The sequence below is a fragment of the Meleagris gallopavo genome, chromosome 34 (genome assembly GCF_905368555.1).
Source record: "Meleagris gallopavo chromosome 34, MGAL_WU_HG_1.1, whole genome shotgun sequence".
Lineage (NCBI taxonomy): Eukaryota > Metazoa > Chordata > Aves > Galliformes > Phasianidae > Meleagris > Meleagris gallopavo.
Window position 1 is genome coordinate 21,125 of NC_139438.1, and position 23,615 is coordinate 44,739.

Consider the following 23,615-nt stretch of genomic DNA (forward strand, 5'->3'; position numbering starts at 1 on the left):
ATTTTGGGGACAATCTCCACGTTTTTGGGGTCCCGTTGGCCCACAGTGTTCTGTATTTCTCTGTACAGGGTATAAACAGCAAAGGGGGGGGTGAGGGGGGGGAACGGATCCAGCCCCATCCCGGGGCCACCCCACTTCTGGGGGGGGGGGCGGGGGGGGTCCCCATTACGTTCTGGGGGGTCGTTGGGTGCAGGATTGGCACCGGGGGTCTTTTTTTGGGGGAGGGGCCCCCATATCTCCGTGTCCCCAGGGCCGGATCCTGCAGGGGTGCTCCAGGTGTCCCTCAGTGTCCCCACCCCCCCCCCCCCAGTCTCCTTGGGGTCCCCTGGGTGCCATCAGACCCACAGGTGTCCCTCGGTGTCCCCTGGGGTCTATAGGTGTCCCCTTGGTGCCATGGCACCTATGGGTGTTCCTTAATGTCCCCTGCAGCCTATAGGCATCCCTGGGTGCGGTGGCACCTATGGGTGTCCCTCAGAGTCCCCTGGGTGCTGTGGGGTCCATGGATGTCCCTCAGAGTCCCCTGGGTGCCATGGAACCTATGGGTGTCCCTTGATGTCCCCTTGGTGCCATCAGACCCATGGGTGTCCCTTAGTGTCCCCCGAGGCCTGTGGGTGCCCCCTGGGTGCCATGGGACCTATGGGTGTTCCTCGGTGTCCCCTGGGTGCTGTGGGGTCCATGGATGTCCCTCAGTGTCCCCTGGGGCCTATAGTGTCCCCTGGATGCCATGGCACCTATGGGTGTCCCTTAGTGTCCTCTGGGTGCCATGGCACCTATGGGTGTCCCTCAGTGTCCCCTGGGGCCTATAGGTGTCCCCTGGTTGCCATGGCACCTATGGGTGTCCCTCAGTGTCCCCTGGGGCCTATAGGTGTCCCCTGGATGCCATGGCACCTATGGGTGTCCCTTAGTGTCCACTGGGCCTATAGGTGTCCCCTGGGTGCCATGGCACCTATGGGTGTCCCTTAGTGTCCCCTGGGTGCCATGGCACCTATGGGTGTCCCTTGATGTCTCCTTGGTGCCATCAGACCCGTGGGTGTCCCTCAGTGTCCTCTGGGAATGTGAGTGTCCCTTGGGTGCCATGGAACCTATGGGTGTCCCTGAAGGGTCCCCTGGGTGTCCCTTACTGTCCCTTGGGTGCCACATGGATTATGGATGTCCCTCCCTGTCCCCAGGGCCCTATGGGTGTCCCTTGATGTCCCCAGGGTGCTGTGGGTCCCACAGGTGTCCCATGGGTGTCGTAAGACCTATGGATGTCCCTCAGTGTCCCCTGGGGTCTGTGGGTGTCCCTTGGTATCCCACGGATGTCCCTTCGTGTCCCCACGGTGCTGTGGGTCCCACAGGTGTCCCTCAGGGTCCCCCTGGGTGCTCCGGGTGCCACAGGTGTCCCTCGGGGTCCCTTGGGTGCCACAGGACCTATGGATGTCCCTGGATGCCACAAGCGCCCCTCGGTGTCACCTGGGTGCTGTAGGTCCCATAAGGGTCCTCTGGGTGCCACAGGTGTCCCTTGGGTGTCCTTCGGGATCCCACAGGGCCCCCGGATGTCCCTTACTGTCCCCTGGGTGTCCCTCGTTGTCCCCCTGGTGCCACTTAGGGATGTCCCAAACGGTTCCCTGTGTCCCACGGGTGCCCCACGGGTGCTGTGGGGTCGATGGGTGTCCCTTCCTGGGTCCCCCCCCATGTCCTCAGTGTCCCCGTGGGTGACCCCCAGGGTCCCAAAGGGGAGGCAGGACCCCCCCCCCCCCCAATCCGACGTCCCCGATGTCCCGCCAACGTCCCCAAAGTTCCCCCACGTCCCCGTGGGTCGCGGTGCCTCCGGTGTCCCCCACGTCCCCGAAGTCCCCGTAGGGTCACGGTGCCGTGGGTGCCCCCTCGGTTTCGCTGTCGCTGCTGTCCCCCATGTCCCCGAGGTCCCCGAGGTCTCCGATGTCCCCGTGGGGCAGAGCAAAGGGCGGCAGCTCCTCGTCAGAGGAACCCAACGAGTCCTCGTCCCCAAGGCGCGTCCCCAGCCCCACCGCCCCGAAGGACAACGGACCCCGCAGCAGCCGGATCTGCGGGGACAGAGGGGTGGGGACAGGGGGACAGGATGGGGGCAGGGATGGGGACAGTGGGGTGGGGACAGGGGGACAGGATGGGGACAGGGATGGGGGACAGTGGGGTGGGGACAGGGGGACAGGATGGGGACAGGGATGGGGGACAGTGGGGTGGGGACAGGGGGACAGGATGGGGGCAGGGATGGGGGACAGTGGAGTGGGGACAGGGGGACAGGATGGGGGCACGGATGGGGACAGTGGGGTGGGGACAGGGGGACAGGATGGGGGACAGAGACGGGGACACGATGGGGACAAGGATGGGGGACAGTGGGGTGGGGACAGGGGGACAGGATGGGGACAGGATGGGGGACAGTGGGGTGGGGACAGGGACAGGATGGTGGCAGGGATGGGGGACAGTGGGGTGGGGACAGAGGGACAGGATGGGGGCAGGGATGGGGGACAGTGGGGTGGGGACAGGGGGACAGGATGGGGACAGGATGGGGTGGGGACAGGGATGGGGACAGGGATGGGGACAAGGATGGGGGAAAGGGGGGTGGGGACAGGGGGGACAGGATGAGGACAGGAATGGGGACAGGATGGGGACAGGATGGGGGACAGTGGGGTGGGGACAGGGGGACAGGATGGGGGCAGGGATGGGGACAGTGGGGTGGGGACAGGGGGACAGGATGGGGACAGGATGGGGGACAGTGGGGTGGGGACAGGGGGACAGGATGGGGGCAGGGATGGGGGACAGTGGGGTGGGGACAGGGGGACAGGATGGGGACAGGGATGGGGGACAGTGGGGTGGGGACAGGGGGACAGGATGGGGACAGGATGGGGGACAGTGGAGTGGGGACAGGGGGACAGGATGGGGGCAGGGATGGGGACAGGATGGGGACAGGATGGGGGACAGTGGAGTGGGGACAGGGGGACAGGATGAGGACAGGAATGGGGACAGGATGGGGACAGGGATGGGGGACAGTGGGGTGGGGACAGGGGGACAGGATGGGGACAGGACGGGGTGGGGACAGGGATGGGGACAGGGATGGGGACAAGGTGGAGGAAAGGGGGGTGGGGACAGGATGAGGACAGGAATGGGGACAGGGATGGGGACAGGATGGGGACAGGATGGGGGATAATGGGGTGGGGACAGGATGGGGACAGGGGGCAGGATGGGTACAGGATGGGGGATAGTGGGGTGGGGACAGGAATAGGGACAAGATGGGGACAGAGATGGGGGACAAGTGAACAGGAGGGACAAAGGGACATGGGATGGGGACAATGAAAGGATGATGGGACAGGGAATGGGGACAGGGGACAAGGAAGGAGGAATGGGGACAATGGGACGTGGGGACAAAGGGACAGGGAAGGAGGGATGGGGACGTGGTGACATGAGATGGGGACAATGAAGAGGGGATGGGACAGGGGACGGGGACAGGAAACAAGGAAGAGGGGACATGGGGACAAGGGGACATGGGGACATGGGGACACGGGGACATGGGGACACGGGGACAAGGGGACATGGGGATACGGGGACAAGGGGACACGGGGACAAGGGGACACGGGGATGGGAGAGGGAATGGGGGACATGGGGACACGGGGACACGGGGACAAGGGGACACGGGGATGGGAGAGGGAATGGGGGACATGGGGACACGGGGACAAGGGGACAAGGGGACATGGGGATGGGAGATGGAATGGGGGACATGGGGACACGGGGACACGGGGACATGGGGATGGGAGAGGGAATGGGGGACATGGGGACAATGGAAAGGGGGTGGGACGAGGGATGGGGACAGGGGACAAGGAAACCAGAGTGGGGACGAGGAGAAGAGGGATGGGGAGGTGGGGACAAGATGGGACAGAGGGACAGAGGGACAGAGGGACAAAGCAGGGGACGGGGAGAGCAGAGAAAGGGAGGAGGGATGAGAGACATGGAGACGCGGTCAGCAGCTGCCCCTGCACCCGCCGGGAGCCCACAGCGCGAGAGGGGACAGAGGTGGCACCCATGGGTGCTGTAGGACACATATCCTGCACCTAAGGGTGTTGGGGGGACCAATATCCCGCACCCATGGGTGCTACAGGCCCCTGGTCCAGCGCCTGTGGGTGCTGAGGTCACTGTATCCTGCACCCACGGGTGCTGTGGGACTCTACCCACACCCACGGGTGCTGAGGTCCCTATATCCTGCACCCACGGGTGCTCTGTAACCTATGTCCTATGCCCATGGGTGCTGGGGTGCCTATATCCTGGAGCCCTGCACCATGGGTGTAGGACATAGATCCCACAGCACACATGGGTGCAGGGTATGGGTCCTGCAGTGCTAGAGCACCCGTGGGTGCAGGATGTAGGTGCTACAGCACCCATGGGTGCTGAACAGAGGAACCCCAGCACCTGCAGGCAAAGGATTCAGCTACCCCAGCACCCATGGGTGCAGAATAGGGGCACCCAGGCATGTGTAGGCACAGGATTCAGGTACCCCAGCACCCATGGGTGCAGGATAGGGGCACCCCAGCACTACAGGCACAGGATATAAGACCACAGCACCCATGGGTGCAGGATAGAGATACTGGAGCACCCATGGGTGCAGGATAGAGCCACCCCAGCACCTACAGGCACAGGATATGGGGATCACAGCACCCATGGGTGCAGGGTAGAGCCACCCCAGCACCTGTAGGCACAGGATATAGGGATCACAGCACCCATGGGTGCAGGGTAGAGCCACCCCAGCACCTACAGGCACAGGATATGGGGATCACAGCACCCATGGGTGCAGGACAGAGGCACCCCAGCACCTACAGGCACAGGATATAGGGGTCACAGCACCCATGGGTGCAGGGTAGAGCCACCCCAGCACCTACAGGCACAGGATATGGGGATCACAGCACCCATGGGTGCAGGGTAGAGCCACCCCAGCACCTACAGGCACAGGATACAGGGATCACAGCACCCATGGGTGCAGGGTAGAGCCACCCCAGCACCTACAGGCACAGGATATAGGGATCACAGCACCCATGGGTGCAGGGTAGAGCCACTCCAGCACCCATGGGTGCAGGATAGAGTCAAGTCAGCACCCGTAGGCACAGGATTCAGCCACCCCAGCACCCACGGCTGCAGGACAGAGATACTGGAGCACCTGTGGGTGCAGGATAGAGCCACCCCAGCACCTACAGGCACAGGATATAGGGGTCACAGCACCCATGGGTGCAGGATAGAGTCAACTCAGCCCCTGTAGGCACAGGATTCAGACACCCCAGCACCCACGGGTGCAGGACAGAGGCACCCCAGCACCTACGGGCACAGGCTATAGGGACCACAGCCCCTGTGGGCGCAGCCCTTCGGGTGCCACAGCACCCATGGGTGCCTTACCTCAGCCTTGAGCTCGTCGATGTGGTCCTTGAGCTGGCGGATGTACTGAGCGGCGTCCGAGTGGTTGAGCTGCCCCTGGATCATGCCCTCCTCCCTCTGCGGGCGCAGAGGTCACCCTGTCACCCCGTCACCCTGTCCCCCTGTCCCCTTGTCCCCATGTCCCCCTGCTCACCCCATCCCCACCCACCTGGATCTCCAGCTCAGCCACACGCTGTCGCATCTCCGCCAGTGCTGCCATGCTGTCGGCCTCCCGCAGCCGCACCGCCATCACCTCCTCCTTGCTCTGGGGACATTCGTGTCACCACCAAGGTGGGGGACGCCCCCCGGCCACCCCCCCCCGGCCACCCCCAACCCGGCCCTGGGGCGCGGGGGAGGAGGGGAGGGTGGTGGTGTGAAGGGGACTTAAGGGCAGCAATGAGGGGACGCGATAGAAGGGATGTAGGGACCCCAGGGACACCAAGGGAGGGGACAACTGGGACCCCATGGGAGGGGACATGGGGACCCTGGGGATCCCAAGGGAGGGGACAATTGGGACAACATGGGAGGGGACATGGGGACCTCAGGGACACCATGGGAGGGGACAATTAGGACAACATGGGAGGGGACATGGGGACCCTGGGGATCCATGGGGGGGGACAATTGGGACATCAAGGGAGGCCCTGTGGGTGTCTGTGGGGAGGGGACAGGGGTGTCCTTTGGAGGGGACAGGGGTGTCCCTAAGGGGGGAGGGGACAGGGGTGTCACTATAGAGGGGACAGGGGTGTCCCTATGGGGGGCACAGAGGTGTCACTATAGAGGGGACAGGAGCGTCCCTAAGGGGGAAACAGGGGTGTCACTATAGAGGGGACAGGGGTGTCCCTAGGGGGGGGACAGGGGTGTCCCTAAGGAGGGGACAGGGGTGTCACTATAGAGGGGACAGGAGCATCCCTAAGGGGGGGACAGGGGTGTCACTATAGAGGGGACAGGGGTGTCCCTAGGGGGGGGAGACAGGGGTGTCACTATAGAGGGGACAGGGGTGTCCCTATGGGGGGTCAGGGGTGTCACTATAGAGGGGACAGGAGCGTCCCTAAGGGGGAAACAGGGGTGTCACTATAGAGGGGACAGGGGTGTCCCTAGGGGGGGGACAGAGGTGTCACTATAGAGGGGACAGAGGTGTCACTATAAAGGGGACAGGAGTGTCCCTAAGGGGGGGGACAGGGGTGTCTCCATGGAGGGGACAGGAGCGTCCCTAAGGGGGGAACAGGGGTGTCACTATAGAGGGGACAGGGGTGTCCCTAAGGGGGGGACAGGGGTGTCACTATAGAGGGGACAGGGGTGTCCCTATGGGGGGTCAGGGGTGTCACTACAGAGGGGACAGGGGTGTCTCCATGGAGGGGACAGGAGCGTCCCTAAGGAGGGGACAGGGGTGCCCTCATGAATCGCCCACTGGAGTCTCCACATCCCCACGGACGTCCCTACGGAGGTGACAGCGTCACCCAACAGAGGGGCCGGGTCTGTCCGTACGGAGGGGACCCGGAGACCCCCAGGTGCCCGCAGAGAAGCTCGGGCCGCCCCCCGGGTTCCCCACCTTGCACTGAGCCTCGGCGTGCTTACGGTGACTCTCGCTCAGCTGCGCCTGCAGCCCTTTGCTCTGCGCCGCCGCCAGGCGGAGCTGTTCCCGCAGCCCTGCGCACGTCTGCTCCGCTCGGCCCAGCACCGTGCGCTGGATCTGACCCTGAGGGGGGGGGGGAAGATGGGAGGGGGGAGGGGGGCGGATCCGGCACCTCCCGGGTGCCTCCTCCCAGCCCCGCCGGGCCCAGCGCCGCACCCGCACCCCCAGCACTCCCAGTACTCCCAGTCCAGCCTCCCAGTTCAGCACCTGCAACCCCATCCCTCCCAGTTCCCCAAGTCCAATCCCCCAGTTCAGCACTCACACCCCCAGTTCAGCACCCACACCCTCAGCACTCCCAGTACACCCAGTCCAGCCCCCCCGTTCAGCACCCACACCCCCAGCACTCCCAGTTCCCCCAGTCCAGCCCCCCAGTTCAGCACCCACACTCCCATCCCTCCCAGTTCTCCCAGTCCAGCCCCCCAGTTCACCACCCACACCCCCAGCCCTCCCAGTTCTCCCAGTCCAGCCCCCCAGTTCAGCACCCACACCCCCAGTACTCCCAGTTCTCCCAGTCCAGCCCCCCAGTTCAGCACCCACACCCCAGCACTCCCAGTTCTCCCAGTCCAGCCCCCCAGTTCAGCACCCACACCCCCAGTACTCCCAGTTCTCCCAGTCCAGCCCCCCAGTTCAGCACCCACACCCCCAGCACTCCCAGTTCTCCCAGTCCAGCCCCCCAGTTCACCACCCACACCCCCAGCACTCCCAGTTCTCCCAGTCCAGCCCCCCAGTTCAGCACCCACACCCCCAGTACTCCCAGTTCTCCCAGTCCAGCCCCCCAGTTCAGCACCCACACCCCCAGCACTCCCAGTTCTCCCAGTCCAGCCCCCCAGTTCAGCACCCGCACCCCCAGCACTCCCAGTACTCCCAGTCCAGCCCCCCAGTTCAGCACCCATAGGACCAGCACTCCCAGTCCATCCCCCCAGTTCATCACTCACACTCCCAACCCCTCCCAGTTCTCCCAGTCCAGTTCCCTAGTTCATCACCTGCACCCCCAGTACTCCCAGTATGTCCAGTCCAGCCCCCCAGTTCACCACCCACACCCCCAGCACTCCCAGTTCTCCCAGTCCAGCCCCTCAGTTCACCACCCGCACCCCCAGCACTCCCAGCACTCCCAGTTCTCCCAGTCCAGCCCCCCAGTTCATCACCTGCACCCCCAGCCGTCCCAGTTCCCCCAGTCCAGCCTTCAAGTTCATCACCCACACTCCCAACCCCTCCCAGTTATCCCAGTCCAGCCCCCCAGTTCAGCACCCACACTCCCAACCCCTCCCAGTTATCCCAGTCCAGCCCCCCAGTTCAGCACCCATAGGACCAGCACTCCCAGTACTCCCAGTCCAGTCCCCCAGTTCACCACCCACACTCCCAACCCCTCCCAGTTATCCCAGTCCAGCCCCCCAGTTCAGCACCCATAGGACCAGCACTCCCAGTATTCCCAGTCCAGCCCCCAGTTCACCACCTGCACCCCCAGCCCTCCCAGTCCTCCCAGTCAGACCAGCCCCCCAGTTCATCACCCGCACTCCCAATCCCTCCCAGTTCCCCCAGTCCAGCCCCCCAGTTCAGCACCCATAGGACCAGCACTCCCAGTATTCCCAATCCAGCCCCCCAGTTCACCACCCGCACCCCCAGCCCTCCCAGTCCTCCCAGTCAGACCAGCCCCCCAGTTCAGCACCCGCACCCCCAGCCCTCCCAGTCCTCCCAGTCAGACCAGCCCCCCCAGCCCCCTCCCCACCTGTGTCTCCAGTTGCAGCACCCGCTGCCGCAGCGCCCGCAGCTCAGCCTGGGCCTGAGCCTCGCGCAGCCTGGCTGCCACCACGGCCTCCTGCAGCGCGTTGGCGTTGCTGCGCCGTGGGGAATCCTTCCAGCGCCCGCCTGCACGGCCAGCCTGCAGCAAAAGGGGTCAGCAGCACGGCGGGGGGGGGCTGGGGGGGTCAGGAGGGGAACCGGGGACGGGATGAGGGACCCCAAGTGTCGGGATGAGGGAATCGGGAGGGCAGGAGGGGAGATGGGTGGTAGAGACTGAGATATTGGGATGAGGGATCCGGGTGGGCAAGTGGGGATCCAGGCGTTTGGGAAAGGGATTCAGGGGGGCAGGAGGGGAATCTGGGGACAGGGTGAGGGATCCAGATGTTGGGATGAGGGACACAGGTGGGCAGGAGGGGAATTTGGGGACAGGGTGAGGGATCCAGATGTTGGGATGAGGGACACAGGTGGGCAGGAGGGGAATTTGGGGACAGGGTGAGGGATCCAGATGTTGGGATGGGGGGGACACAGGTGGGTAGGAGGGGAATTTGGGGACAGGGTGAGGGATCCAGACATTGGGATGAGGGACACAGGTGGGCAGGAGGGGAATTTGGGGACAGGGCGAGGGATCCAGACGTTGGGATGAGGGATCCGGGTGTGCAAGAGGGGATCCAGGCACTTGGGAAAGGGATTCAGGGGGCAGGAGGGGAATCTGGGGACAGGGTGAGGGATCCAGACGTTGGGATGAGGGACACAGGTGGGCTGGAGGAGACTTTGGGGACAGGGTGAGGGATCCAGATGTTGGGATGAGGGACACAGGTGGGCAGGAGGGGAATTTGGGGACAGGGTGAGGGATCCAGGCATTGGGATGAGGGATCTGGGTGGGCAAGTGGGGATCCAGGCACTTGGGAAAGGGATTCAGGGGGGCAGGAGGGGAATCTGGGGACAGGGTGAGGGATCCAGACGTTGGGATGAGGGACACAGGTGGGTAGGAGGGGAATTTGGGGACAGGGTGAGGGATCCAGATGTTGGGATGAGGGACACAGGTGGGCTGGAGGGGACTTTGGGGACAGAGTGAGGGATCCAGGCATTGGGATGAGGGATCCGGGTGTGCAAGTGGGGATCCAGGTGTTTGGGAAAGGGATTCAGGGGGGCAGGAGGGGATCCTGGGGACAGGATAAAGGACCCAGATGTTGGGATGAGGGACCCAGATGTCAGGACAAGAGACCCAGGTGTCCAGGAGGGGATCCAGGCATTGGGATGAGGGACACAGGTGGGCAGGAGGGGAATTTGGGGACAGGGTGAGGGATCCAGACGTTGGGATGAGGGATCCGGGTGGGCAAGTGGGGATCCAGGCACTTGGGAAAGGGATTCAGGGGGGCAGGAGGGGAATTTGGGGACAGGGTGAGGGATCCAGATGTTGGAATGAGGGACACAGGTGGGTAGGAGGGGAATTTGGGGACAGGGTGAGGGATCCAGACATTGGGATGAGGGATTCAGGTGGGCAGGACGGGACCTTGGGGACAGGACTAAGGACCCTGGTAATGGGATGAGGGACCCAGATTTTATGACAAGAGACCTAGGAAGGGATCCAGGCACTGGGACAAAGGACTGAAGTGGCCAAGGGGGGACCTAAATGGCAGAGAAAGGACCCAGGTGGCCACGAAGGGGATGGAGGTGTCCAAGAAAGGACCCGAACACCGGGGAAGGGACCCAGACAACACGGGTGGTGCGAAGGGAGCCAGGAATCCAGGAGGGGACTCAGGTGGCCTCACCTGCCAGCTGTCACTGAGCTCCTTCACCTGCTGCTGCAGCTCCGTCAGCGACTTGACGGCCTCAGCCTCGCGCAGCGCCAGCGCCTGCAGCTCCTCCTGCAGCCTCACCACGTTGTCCTCGTCTGGCAGCAGGCTGTTCCTCTGCAGGACACGGGGGCGTCAGGGGGACGGAGGACTCCCAGGGACAGAGGACCCCCAGGGATGGAGGACCCCCAGGGATGGAGGACCCCCAGGGACAGAGGACCCCCAGGGATGGAGGACCCCCAGGGACAGAAGATCCCCAGGGATGGAGGACCCCCAGGGACAGAGGATCCCCAGGGATGGAGGACCCCCAGGGACAGAAGATCCCCAGGGATGGAGGACCCCCAGGGACAGAGGATCCCCAGGGACAGAAAATCCCCAGGGATGGAGGACCCCCAGGGACAGAAAATCCCCAGGGACAGAAGATCCCCAGGGATGGAGGACCCCCAGGGACGGAAGACCCCCAGGGACAGGAGGTGCTGCCCAACAGGGACACCCTGGGGACACCAACGTGGCCCTGGGGGTCCGCAGGGATGGGGCGCAGCAGCTCAGGGGCTCCCCGTGGCCACTCGTGTCCTGGTCTTTGTCCCCAGGGCCACCTGTGTGACTGTTCCCATCCTCAAGACCACCCCTGTGGTTTTCCCCCACCCCCAGGACCACTCGTGGCACAGTCCCCAGGGTCTCTTATGTGCCTGTCCCCAACCCTGAGGTCCCTTCTACGACCACCCCCATCCTAAAAGAGTGATCCGAAATGATCCCGTGATCATCCCCAGTCCCAGGACCACTTATGAGACAACCCCCAGGGTCTCCAACGTGCCCCCCCGCCCCCCCAGGACCACCATGAGCCACGACCCCACGCGCTGCCTCCATCACCTTCTCCATGTCCAGCACTTTGTCCTGCATCTCCTTCAGGGCGCCGAGCGTTTCGCTCTCCCGCAGCCTCGACTGCTCCAGCTCTGTCTCCAGGTGGGTGACGAACTCCTCGCTGAAGCGCGGGTTCCCCTGTCAGCGTCCCCAAAATGTCACCACCCCAACACGTCCCCAGCCCCAAAACGTCACCAACCCCAGCACATCCCTGTCCCCAAACATCTCAGACCCCGACACATCTCCATCCCCACCCTCAACAAATCCTCATCCTCAACGCGTCCCCGTCCCATCCCCAACCCAACACATCCCCAAACAATCCCCAAAACATCCCAACCCCAAACATCCCATCCCATCCCCACCCCAACACATCCCCAAACAATCCCAAAACATCCCAACCCCAACACATCCCCATCCCATCCCCAACCCCAACCATCCCCAAACAATCCCCAAACATCCCAACCCCAACACTCCCCATCCCATCCCCACCCCACACATCCCCAACAATCCCCAAAACATCCCAACCCCAACACATCCCCATCCCCATCCCCACCCCAACACATCCCCAAACAATCCCCAAACATCCCAACCCCAAACATCCCCATCCCATCCCCACCCAACACATCCCCAAACAATCCCAAAACATCCCAACCCCAACACATCCCCATCCCATCCCAACCCCAACACATCCCCACCCCCAACACATCCCCAAAGCACCCCAACCCCAAAACATCCCCATCCCATCCCCAACCCCAACACATCCCCAACAATCCCCAAAACATCCCAACCCCAACACATCCCCAAGCACCCCAACCCCAAAACATCCCCATCCCATCCCCACCCCAACACATCCCCAACAATCCCCATCCCCAAACATCCCCAACCCACAACACATCCCCCATCCCCATCTCCAACCCAACCCCCAAACATCCCCACCCCAAACATCCCAACCCCAACACATCCCCATCCCATCCCCCCCCAACATATCCCAAACAATCCCCAAAACATCCCAACCCCAACACATCCCCATCCATCCCCAACCCCAACACATCCCATCCCATCCCCAACCCATCCCATCCCCAACCCCAACACATCCCAATCCCATTCCCATCCCCAAAACATCCCCAACCCCAACACATCCCCATCCCATCCCACCCAACATCCCCATCCCATCCCCAACCCCAACACATCCCCAAACAATCCCCAAACTCCCAACCCCAACACATCCCCATCCCATCCCCAACCCCAACACATCCCAAACAATCCCCAAAACATCCCAACCCCAAACATCCCCATCCCATCCCCAACCCCAACACATCCCCAAACAATCCCAAAACATCCCAACCCCAACACTCCCCATCCCCAACCCCAACATCCCCAACACATCCCACAAACATCCCAACCCCAACACATCCCCATCCCATCCCCACCCAACACATCCCCATCCCATCCCAACCCCAACACATCCCCAAACAATCCCCAAAACATCCCAACCCAACACATCCCATCCCATCCCAACCCAACACATCCCAAACATCCCCAAAACATCCCAACCCCAACACATCCCCATCCCATCCCCAACCCCAACACATCCCAACAATCCCAAACATCCCAACCCAACACATCCCCATCCCATCCCAACCCAACCATCCCATCCCATCCCCATCCCCATCCCATCCCAACCCCAACACATCCCATCCCATCCCATCCCCAAAACATCCCACAACCCCAACACATCCCCATCCCCATCTCCAACCCCAAAACATCCCCAACAATCCCAAAACATCCCCAACCCCAACACATCCCCATCCCCAAACATCCCAACCCCAACACATCCCCATCCCATCTCCAACCCCAAAACATCCCCATCCCATCCCCACCCCAACACATCCCCATCCCCAATACATCCCAACACATCCCCACCCCAACACATCCCCAAAGCACCCCAACCCCAACACATCCCCATCTCCATCCCCATCCCAACACACCCCCATCCCACCCCACCCCCATCCCCAACCCCAACACACCCCCATCCCCAACAACCCCCAAACAATCCCCAAAACATCCCAACCCCAAAACATCCCCAAACAATCCCCAAAACATCCCAACCTCAACACATCCCCATCCCCATCCCCAACCCCAAAACATCCCCATCCCATCCCCACCCCATCACATCCCAAAACATTCCAACCCCACCCCACCCCCACCCCAATACACGGCTATAGGTTGGGACACCCAATGTTCCACTGCCCCTTTCACTGATGGTGGCAGCACCAAATCCGTGCACCAACAAGAAGGGATAAATAGGAACAACAGGGGCCCTGTGGGGCCAAGCGGGGCCATGTGGGGCCAAGTGGGGCCGTGTGGGGCCATGTGGGCCAAGTGGGGCCGTGTGGGGCCATGTGGGGCCAAGTGGGGTTATGTGAAGCCAAGTGGGGCCATGTGGGGCCATGTGGGGCCAAGTGGGGCCACGTGGGGCCAAGCGGGGCCAAGTGGGGCCACGTGGGGCCAAGCGGGGCCAAGTGGGGCCATGTGGGGCCATGTGGGGCCAAGCGGGGCCATGTGGGGCTGTGTGGGGCCAAGTGGGGCTGTGTGGGGCTGTGTGGGGCCGTGTGGGGCCAAGTGAGGCCAAGTGGGGCCACGTGGGGCCAAGTGGGGCCATGTGAGGCCATGTGAGGCCAAGTGAGGCCAAGTGAGGCCGTGTGGGGCCTCATGGGGCCATGTGGGGCCATGTGGCACCATGTGGGGCCGTGTGGGGCTGTGTGGGGCCAAGTGGGACCAAGTGGGGCCGTGTGAGGCCAAGTGGAGCCAAGCGGGGCCATGTGAGGCCAAGTGGGGCCGTGTGGGGCCGTGTGGGGCCACGTGTGGCCAAGTGAGGCCATATGGGGCCGTGTGGGGCCACGTGGGGCCAAGTGGGGCTAACTGGGGCCTTGTGGAGCTGTGTGGGGCCTCGTGGAGCCATGTGGGGCTGTGTGGGGCTGTGTGGGGCCGTGTGGGGCCAAGTGGGGCCGTGTGGAGCCAAGTGGGGCCGTGTGAGGCCATGTGGGGCCATGTGAGGCCAAGTGGGGCCGTGTGGGGCCAACTGGGGCCTTGTGGAGCCCTGTGGAGCCCTTTGGGGCCTCGTGGGGCCATGTGGAGCCATATGGGGCCGTGTGGGGCTGTGTGGGGCCGTGTGGGGCCATGTGGAGCCATGTGGAGCCCTGTGGGGCCGTGTGGGGCCTTGTGGGGCCATGTGGAGCCCTGTGGGGCCGTGTGGAGCCCTGTGGGGCCGTGTGGGGCCACAGACCTGCTGGTCCTGCAGCTGTCTGATGGTGCTCTGCGCACGCTGGAGGTTTTCGGTGGCCGAAGTGCAGCGCTGCTTCACCACTGCCAGCTCCCTCTTGATGATGTAGTTCTCCTCCGCTTCCTGCGCCCGTGTCACCTGGCCCTTGGGGACAGCGGGGACCCCTCAGCCGCCGGGCAACGGCCCCTCTCCTCATCCGTCCCCCCGTGGGCTGGGACGGAGGGGCCGCGGGCGGTGGGGACAAAGGGTGACGGAGGGGGTGAGGGTGACAGCAGTGATGTCGGGGTGGCACTGGGGACGACAGGGTGACGCCGGCCTGGAAGTGGGTGGCGCCGGGGACGAGAGGGCGATGCTGGCCCTGTAGGGGGCGATATCAGCCCTGCGGGGTACGGGGGGGGGTGACAGAGGGGACCGGAGGGTGACAGCGGCACCCCCACGAGGGACAAAGTGGGGTGACGCTGGCCCTGGGGGTGACATTGAGGACGAGGGGGTGACGACAACCCCACAAACAGGTGACACGGAAGATGAGGTGACAACAACCCCCCCGGTGGGGACGTCTGGGGTCATTCCGAGCCCGCCTCCCGCGTTCCAAATCCACGGATTTCACTCAATCTCACCAAAACGACGCCCCTATTTATCCCAACCCCCCCCCTCCCCCCCCCCCTCCCTTCCCCAAATGCCCACTTGGCCCCAAATGACCCCAAACCCTCATTTTTACCCCCCAAAATCCTCCTCCTCCCGCTCCAAAGCGGGGAAGGTGCGCGGGAGCCTCCAGAAAAGCAGGGAGGGAAGGGGGGGGGGGGGGGGGAGGGGGAAAAAAAAAAGAAGGGCGAATTCTCCCCCCCCCCAGAGAAGCGAGACGTAGGCTGGAAAGCAGAAAAGGGTTAAAACCCACAGTTTGGGGAACGGGGAGGGGGAAGAAAAAGAGAAAAAAAGAGCGATTTTGGACACTACCTGGATGAGACGGTCGGCGAGAGCCGCGCTCTCCTGCGGCCGCCGGCGGAGGAAAGGAGAGAAAGGAGATGAGGAGGCAAACGAGGAGATGGAGGCAGTGAGAGAAGCCACGCAGAGGAGGCACCCGGCACCTCCCCGTTTTGGGGTCGTTTCCAAGGATTTTAGTTCTTTTCCCACCCCCCCCCCCCCCCCCACCCCAAGCTGGGAAAAGGATGGCCCTAAAAACGGAGCGTTTCCCAAACCCCGGAGGGAGGAGATCCTGTAGGGGATTCTTATCCCTATTCTCTTGTTGGGGTGTCAATTCCCTTTTTTTTTTTTTTTTTTTTTCTCTTTTGGCATCAAAATGCTGCCAAAATGGGGGGGGGGGGGAGCAGGGGGGGGTTTCAGAGGTGCAGCCCGGAGAGGCTGTGCTGGAGGCTGCGGGGTTGCACCCAAAGGTGCCCTGAAAGCGGTTGGAGTGCGCCAGGAGGGTTTTGGGTGCTCCAGGAGTGGTTTTGGGGTATTCCAGGAGGTTTTGGGGTATTCCAGAAGGTTTTGGGGTATTTCAGGAGGTTTGGGGGTGTTCCAGGAGGGTTTTGGGGTATTCCAGAAGGTTTTGGGGTGTTCCAGGGAGGATTTGGGGGTATTCCAGTAGGTTTTGGGTGCCCCAAGGAGGGTTTTGGGTGCTCCAGGAGGGGTTTAGGGGTATTCCAGGAGGGTTTTGGGTGCCCCCAGGAGGTTTTGGGGGTATTCCAGGAGATTTTGGGGTATTCCAGAAGGTTTTGGGGTATTCCAGGAGGTTTTGGGAGTCCCCCAGCAGGTTTTGGGGTATTCCAGGAGGTTTGGGGTATTCCAGGAGGATTTTGGGGGTATTCCAGGAGGTTTTGGGGGTATTCCAGTAGGTTTTGGGGGTATTCCAGGAGGTTTGGGGTATTTCAGGAGAGCTTTGGGTGCTCCCAGGAGGGTTTTGGGGTATTCCAGGAGGTTTTGGGTGCCCCAAGGAGGGTTTTGGGGGTGTTCCAGGAGGTTTTGGGGTATTCCAGGAAGGTTTTGGAGGTGTTCCAGGAGGGTTTGGGGGTATTCCAGGAGGTTTGGGGTATTCCAAGAAGGGGTTTTGGGGGTGTTCCAGGAGGTTTTGGGTGCTTCCAGGAGGATTTTGGGGATATTCCAGGAGGTTTTGGGGGTGTTCCAGAAAGTTTTGGGGTATTCCAGGAGGGTTTTGGGGGTGTTCCAGGAGGATTTGGGGTATTCTAGGAGGATTTGGGTATTCCAAGAAAGTTTTGGGGTGATTTCAGGAGGTGTTAGGGGTGATTCCAGGAGGGTTTTGGGGGTGTTCCAGAAAGTTTTGGGTATTCCAAGGAGGGTTTTGGGGGTGTTCCAGGAGGATTCTGGGGTATTCTAGGAGGATTTGGGGGTATTCCAGAAAGTTTTGGGGGGTATTCCAGAAAGTTTTGGGGTATTCCAGGAGGTTTTGGGGGTATTCCAGGAGGGTTTTGGGGTATTTCAGGAGGTTTTGGGGGTATTCCAGGAGGTTTTGGGGTATTTCAGGAGGTTTTGGGGTATTCCAGGAGGTTTTGGGTGCCCCCAGGAGGGTTTTGGGGGTCAGTTGTGGGGCTCACCTTCTCCAGGGTTTCGATGCGCTGCTTCAGCAGGCGGTTCTCGGTGCGGAGGCGCTGGGGACAAGAATTGGGGAGGAAGGAATGAGCCTCATTACGGGATGCACTCGAGGCACAGGGGTCACTGAGGGATGGGGGGAGGATGTGGGGGTTAAGTGGCCCCGGGTTGGGTAGAAGGGCTCAGTTCTGCTGCCCCCGGATGGCTGCAGTGGCCTTGGGGACGTGCTAAATGGCCCTGGGGACGGCTTAGAGAGCCCTGAGATGGGTCAGGGTGGCTCCAAGGATGAGTTACATCCCTTAGGGAGAGGCTACGTGGCTCCAAGTGCTCCCAGGGATGGGTCAAAGCAGCTCTGCGACGGCGTGAGGATGGGTTCAGCCACGCCAAAGGGGCTCAAATGGCCCAAGAGAGGAGTCAAATGGCCCCAGGATGGCTCGAAGCCATCCCAGGGATGAAGCAAAGCAGCCCTGGGGTGGTCGGAATGGCCCAGAGTGGGGCTAAGCTATCTTGGGAGGGCATCAATGGCTCCGGGGATGGGTGAAGTGACTTCAGGAGGGGTCAAAGTAGCTTCAGGATGGCTTAGAAGATCTCAGAGGTAGGGTAAGGCAGGCCAGGAAGGCTCACACGGCCGCAGGGATGAGTCAAATGGCTCCAGCGTGGGTCCAGGGTGGCTCAGGTGGCGAGCTAAAGGCCCCAGGACAGTCCAGAGACGTCCCAGGGCTGAGTCAAAATGGCACCGGGACGGGCCAGGCCGTGTCAGAAGGGCTCAGACAGCCCTGGGGCTGGGTCAGGTGGCCCTGAGGATGGCACAAACAGCCCCGGGACGTCGCTGCACGACCCCAGCCCACCTTGATCTCAATCTGCTCCTCCATCTCCTTGTTCTTGATGGCGGCGTATTCCTTCTCCAGCCTGCGTGGGACACGGGGACAAGCTGGGATGTCACCTGATGGAGGTGGTGGAGGGACCCCCACAGGGCTCCCCACCTCACCTCTTCATTTTCTTGGGGTTGTACTTGACCTGGAAGGCCCTGAGGATGAGCTTGTCGGGACAGCTGTCAAACTGGTGTGGGATCACCTTCTGGAAGTACTGTGGGCAAAGCATTCAGGATTCCTGGCAAAGTCGCAGCCCCAAAACGTGGCCCGGCCATCAACCTTCCCTAAATCCGGCCCCACAGCTGCTCCCCAACCACCCCAACATTCAGCCCACTGCACACATCTGCCTCCCAACACGTCCCGCTGCACAGAAATCCGCTTCAAATCGTGACCTAATGCCCCAAAGCAGAAACTGACCCCAAAATACGACCCCCAAAATATGGCCCGGTGTGCAAACTGGCCTCAAAATACGACCCGTTGTACGAATGCACTCCTGCTGTGCACCCATCCCCCAAACAATTTCTCTTTTTCATAACCAAAGTATGCCCTGCTGACCAAATCCGCCCCATCCGCCCAAGGTACGTCCTCCAATCTGTGACCCTACCGATCTTTGAGCGTGGTGGGGGTGGGCTGGGGTTGGACCTGATGATCTCAGGAGGTCTTTCCCAACCCCGATGAACCTCTCCATCTCGACCCGTGCCAAATTCAGATAGCTCTGCCCCCCCCAAACCACGTCTCATTGCTTCTAACAGCCCCAAAGCACGTCCTGGTGGATGAATCCCATTTCTACCAGCCCCAAAGCACGTCCTGGTGGAGGAACCCCGCTTCTACCAGCCCCAAAGCACGTCCTGGGGGATGAACCCCATTTCTACCAGCCCCAAAGCACGTCCTGGTGGATGAACCCCACTTCTACCAGCCCCAAAGCACGTCCTGGTGGTTGAACCCCATTTCTACCAGCCCCAAAGCACGTCCTGGTGGAGGAACCCCATTTCTACCAGCCCCAAAGCACGTCCTGGTGGAGGAACCCTGCTTCTAAATCAGCCCCAAAGCACGTCCTGGTGGAGGAACCCCACTTCTACCAGCCCCAAAGCACGTCCTGGTGGTTGAACCCCATTTCTACCAGCCCCAAAGCACGTCCTGGTGGTTGAACCCCATTTCTACCAGCCCCAAAGCACGTCCTGGTGGAGGAACCCCACTTCTACCAGCCCCAAAGCACGTCCTGGTGGAGGAACCCCGCTTCTACCAGCCCCAAAGCACGTCCTGGTGGAGGAACCCCATTTCTACCAGCCCCAAAGCACATCCTGGTGGAGGAACCCCACTTCTACCAGCCCCAAAGCACGTCCTGGTGGAGGAACCCCACTTCTACCAGCCCCAAAGCACGTCCTGGGGGGAACCCCGCTTCTACCAGCCCCAAAGCACGTCCTGGTGGATGAACCCCATTTCTACCAGCCCCAAAGCACGTCCTGGTGGAGGAACCCCACTTCTACCAGCCCCAAAGCACGTCCTGGTGGATGAACCCCATTTCTACCAGCCCCAAAGCACGTCCTGGTGGAGGAACCCCACTTCTACCAGCCCCAAAGCACGTCCTGGTGGATGAACCCCATTTCTACCAGCCCCAAAGCACGTCCTGGTGGTTGAACCCCATTTCTACCAGCCCCAAAGCACGTCCTGGTGGATGAACCCCATTTCTACCAGCCCCAAAGCACGTCCTGGTGGATGAACCCCGCTTCTACCAGCCCCAAAGCACGTCCTGGTGGATGAACCCCATTTCTACCAGCCCCAAAGCACGTCCTGGTGGAGGAACCCCATTTCTACCAGCCCCAAAGCACGTCCTGGTGGAGGAACCCTGCTTCTAAATCAGCCCCAAAGCACGTCCTGGTGGAGGAACCCCACTTCTACCAGCCCCAAAGCACGTCCTGGTGGTTGAACCCCATTTCTACCAGCCCCAAAGCACGTCCTGGTGGTTGAACCCCATTTCTACCAGCCCCAAAGCACGTCCTGGTGGATGAAGCCCATTTCTACCAGCCCCAAAGCACGTCCTGGTGGAGGAACCCCGCTTCTACCAGCCCCAAAGCACGTCCTGGTGGAGGAACCCCACTTCTACCAGCCCCAAAGCACGTCCTGGGGGGGAACCCCGCTTCTACCAGCCCCAAAGCACGTCCTGGTGGATGAACCCCATTTCTACCAGCCCCAAAGCACGTCCTGGTGGAGGAACCCCACTTCTACCAGCCCCAAAGCACGTCCTGGTGGATGAACCCCATTTCTACCAGCCCCAAAGCACGTCCTGGTGGAGGAACCCCACTTCTACCAGCCCCAAAGCACGTCCTGGTGGATGAACCCCATTTCTACCAGCCCCAAAGCACGTCCTGGTGGTTGAACCCCATTTCTACCAGCCCCAAAGCACGTCCTGGTGGATGAACCCCATTTCTACCAGCCCCAAAGCACGTCCTGGTGGAGGAACCCCACTTCTACCAGCCCCAAAGCACGTCCTGGTGGAGGAACCCCATTTCTACCAGCCCCAAAGCACGTCCTGGTGGTTGAACCCCATTTCTACCAGCCCCAAAGCACGTCCTGGTGGATGAAGCCCATTTCTACCAGCCCCAAAGCACGTCCTGGTGGATGAACCCCGCTTCTACCAGCCCCAAAGCACGTCCTGGTGGAGGAACCCCATTTCTACCAGCCCCAAAGCATGTCCTGGTGGAGGAACCCCACTTCTACCAGCCCCAAAGCACGTCCTGGTGGAGGAACCCCATTTCTACCAGCCCCAAAGCACGTCCTGGTGGTTGAACCCCACTTCTACCAGCCCCAAATCACGTCCTGGTGGATGAACCCCACTTCTAAATAAGTCCTGCTGCCCAAATGCCCCCCAGACTTACCTGGGACATGCCCTCCATGTCCAGCTGGACGAGCTCAGCCTGGTTGAACTGCAGCAACGCCATCCCCACGCGGAAGACAATCTCCAGACCCTGCAGGAAGAAGTCCACGCCATCGCCTTTCCCACCCACCGAGTCCATTTGGGGGCGGGTGGGGGGGGGGTTTCTCCTCCCCCAAAAAGCAGACAGGCTGCTGCCGTGGTTTCTGCGAGGGAAACGTGGTCGTGGTCCCTTTGCCACTTCAGGCCTTTGCTGTGGCCTCCTCACCTCGTACATAAAGATGTCGAAGACACGCGTGGCCACGGGCAGAGGGAAGGTGGTGAGGAAGAGGGTGAGGAACCACGAGGAGGCGTACATGGAGGTGAGGAAGCTCTGCGAGCGGAAGTGGATGTTCAGCTCCGGCAGCTGCTCCTGGGTGTGAAAAAGGAGAAAAATGAAAAGGACGTGGGGGGTGGGGGATGGTTTTAGGGGTCGTGCTGAGCTCTGAACTTGTGGATGTCCCCCAGGTGACTCCTGGAACGTCCTCGGGGTCTCGAGGATGTCGCTCATGGCGCCCTGAGGATGGTCCATGGGGCACGGAGGGTACCGAAGGTGTCCCAAGGGTGCCCTCGGGGTCCCGTGGGTGTCCCTGGGTGCCACGGGTGCTCGCAGGCCGTCTCGCAGACACGCTCAGGGTCTCAAGGATGCTCCCCTGAAGACTCACGGATGGTCCCCAGGGCGTCTTGTGGATGCCCCCCATGGTCTTGTGGTCCCCAGAGCATCTCGTGAAGGTCCCTGGGCTCTTGGGGACGTCCTCAGTGTGTCCGGGGACAACTTTGGGGTCTCACAGATGGTCTCCAGGGCATCCTGTGGACATCCCCGGGCTCTCGTGGACATCTCTGGGGTCTCACAGAACCTCAAGACACCTTTGTGAGGGTCCTCGGGGTCTCAGGGATGTCCTCAGCACATCTCGTGGACATCTTTGGGTTCTACCAGAAGCTCCCTTGAGTTCACGGGCAGCCCTTGGTGTCCCAAGGACGTCCCCAGGACCTCTGGAATGCAGCGTCCCCCAGGAGATGCCAGCCCTCTCCTGCCTCTCCTGGTCCTTGTCCCATTGGGCTGCTGGATCTGGGGGAGGCACGGGCAGCACTCACCTGCAGCATGTACTCAAACTGGTAGATGCAGAGCCCCAGCTCGGCCATGCTGGGTTTGAAGAGCTCCCGCAGGCGGTACTCCTGCATCAGCCTCACAAACACACAGAAGGCCTCTTCCTCAGGCATCTGGGGACACAGCAGGACACAAATCCCCCCCCTCAACACCCTCCAAACTCTTGCCATCGGGCGACGGGACGCACGGGGTCTCCGGTTCGGGATTTTCAACCCACGCAGGGCACAACCAAGCAAAGCCGACCCCGTTCTGCTGGTGCAAACCTGCATCAGCAGCAGTCCCACGATGAAGGCGCTGCCCTGGCAGTACCCAACCTCCCGGTCCACCAGCGAATAGGCCTGAAAGGAGCGGGGAAATTCAACACGAACGTACAGGGAAAGCAGTTTGGTCCCCAGCTGCCATCCCCGCTGGGCGCAGGAACGCAGCAGCGGAAGGAAAACGGCCGGAGGGTGGAAAATAACGCAGGCGGGGGAAAAGAAGCAAGCCAGGGACGGTGGAGATTTTACCTTCATGACGTTGAAGAGCACCTCCTGGCCCAGGCTGTCCTGTCCCTTGAAGAACTCGTGCTCCGGGTAGGTGCGGGCGATGTCCCTGCGGATCAGCTTCTCGCAGGGGGAGGACATCTTGAGCAGCTCTGAGTACTGGTTTTTGACGGGCATGTCGGTGGCACTGCAGAGCAGCTGCCACACGATGGCACGGAAGTGGTGGGGGATCCCTTTGCGGATGAGCTCCTGGGGGCAGAAAGCGGGTTTGGAGGAGATGGGAAGGAGCTCCGCGGGGATGGGGAGACGCCGAGGGTTGGAATATAACGGAAAGAAAGCGGCGTTTTTCCACCTTCAGCAGCTTCTCCTTCTTCTTCCTCCACTCGTCCCACTCGTTGACGATGCGGCCCCAGAGGATCCAGGTGTCCTCCTCCAGGTGGCTGAGGTTGGAGGAGGCCGAGGAGCTGGAGACCAACGAGGAGCCGCTGTTCCTCCGCGAGCCGTTCATGGAACGCATCGACTTGGAGTCGGCCTCCAGCAGCCTGAGGGAGGGAGCGGGTTGAGCCGGGAGACCCCAAAGGAACGCAGAGACCCCCCGGGAGAACGGGGCTTCCCCCAAAGTCACCCCGGAGAGGGAACGGGTCCCACCGAGCCGCCCTAAGAGGGGGGAGACGCATCCCCAGAGCACCTCAAGATAGGAGATATTCCCCCAAAGCCACCCTGAAGGAAGAGGGATTTCCCCAGGACACACCAGAAGAGGAGATGGCATCCCGGAAAACATCAAGAGGAGACATTTCCCCACCCAGGCGACCCGAGGGAAGGAGATGAGACCTCAGAATCGCCCCCAAGGGAGGAGTCATCCCCCCCAAAAGCACCTCGAAGGAGGAAATATTGCCCCCAAAGCCACCCGAGAGGAGAAGATACTCCTCCAAATACCCCGAAAGAGGAGACATTGCCCCAAACCACCCCG

The 23,615-nt window shown here is 61.8% G+C and overlaps 1 protein-coding gene across 8 annotated transcripts in view; it reads right to left on the bottom strand.

The window, feature by feature from the left end:
* Positions 1–17: 17 nt before the first annotated feature.
* The window catches only part of EVI5L (ecotropic viral integration site 5 like), a 31,485-nt gene continuing 7,887 nt past the window's right edge, over positions 18–23,615 (bottom strand). The window contains exons 3-21 of one of the 8 annotated variants that reach the window (XR_014880735.1): positions 22,998–23,187; positions 22,670–22,894; positions 22,427–22,501; positions 22,151–22,276; positions 21,285–21,428; positions 21,021–21,110; positions 18,261–18,358; positions 18,121–18,181; positions 17,278–17,331; positions 15,680–15,712; positions 14,729–14,869; positions 11,452–11,580; positions 10,558–10,698; positions 8,772–8,924; positions 6,962–7,108; positions 5,582–5,677; positions 5,395–5,490; positions 986–2,045; positions 18–731 (exon numbers count right to left, since the gene is read on the bottom strand). Coding sequence is in view for 3 of the 8 variants with exons in the window: in XM_085214824.1 (XP_085070950.1) it covers positions 1,845–2,045; positions 5,395–5,490; positions 5,582–5,677; positions 6,962–7,108; positions 8,772–8,924; positions 10,558–10,698; positions 11,452–11,580; positions 14,729–14,869; positions 15,680–15,712; positions 17,278–17,331; positions 18,121–18,181; positions 18,261–18,358; positions 21,021–21,110; positions 21,285–21,428; positions 22,151–22,276; positions 22,427–22,501; positions 22,670–22,894; positions 22,998–23,187 (2,200 nt within the window). In the remaining 5 variants the exon portion in view is untranslated. Of the gene's footprint in view, positions 2,046–5,394; positions 5,491–5,581; positions 5,678–6,961; positions 7,109–8,771; positions 8,925–10,557; positions 10,699–11,451; positions 11,581–14,728; positions 14,870–15,679; positions 15,713–17,277; positions 17,332–18,120; positions 18,182–18,260; positions 18,359–21,020; positions 21,111–21,284; positions 21,429–22,150; positions 22,277–22,426; positions 22,502–22,669; positions 22,895–22,997; positions 23,188–23,615 lie in introns of all 8 variants that reach the window. The other 7 variants (XR_014880732.1, XR_014880731.1, XR_014880734.1 and 4 more) reach the window with 7 other exon arrangements.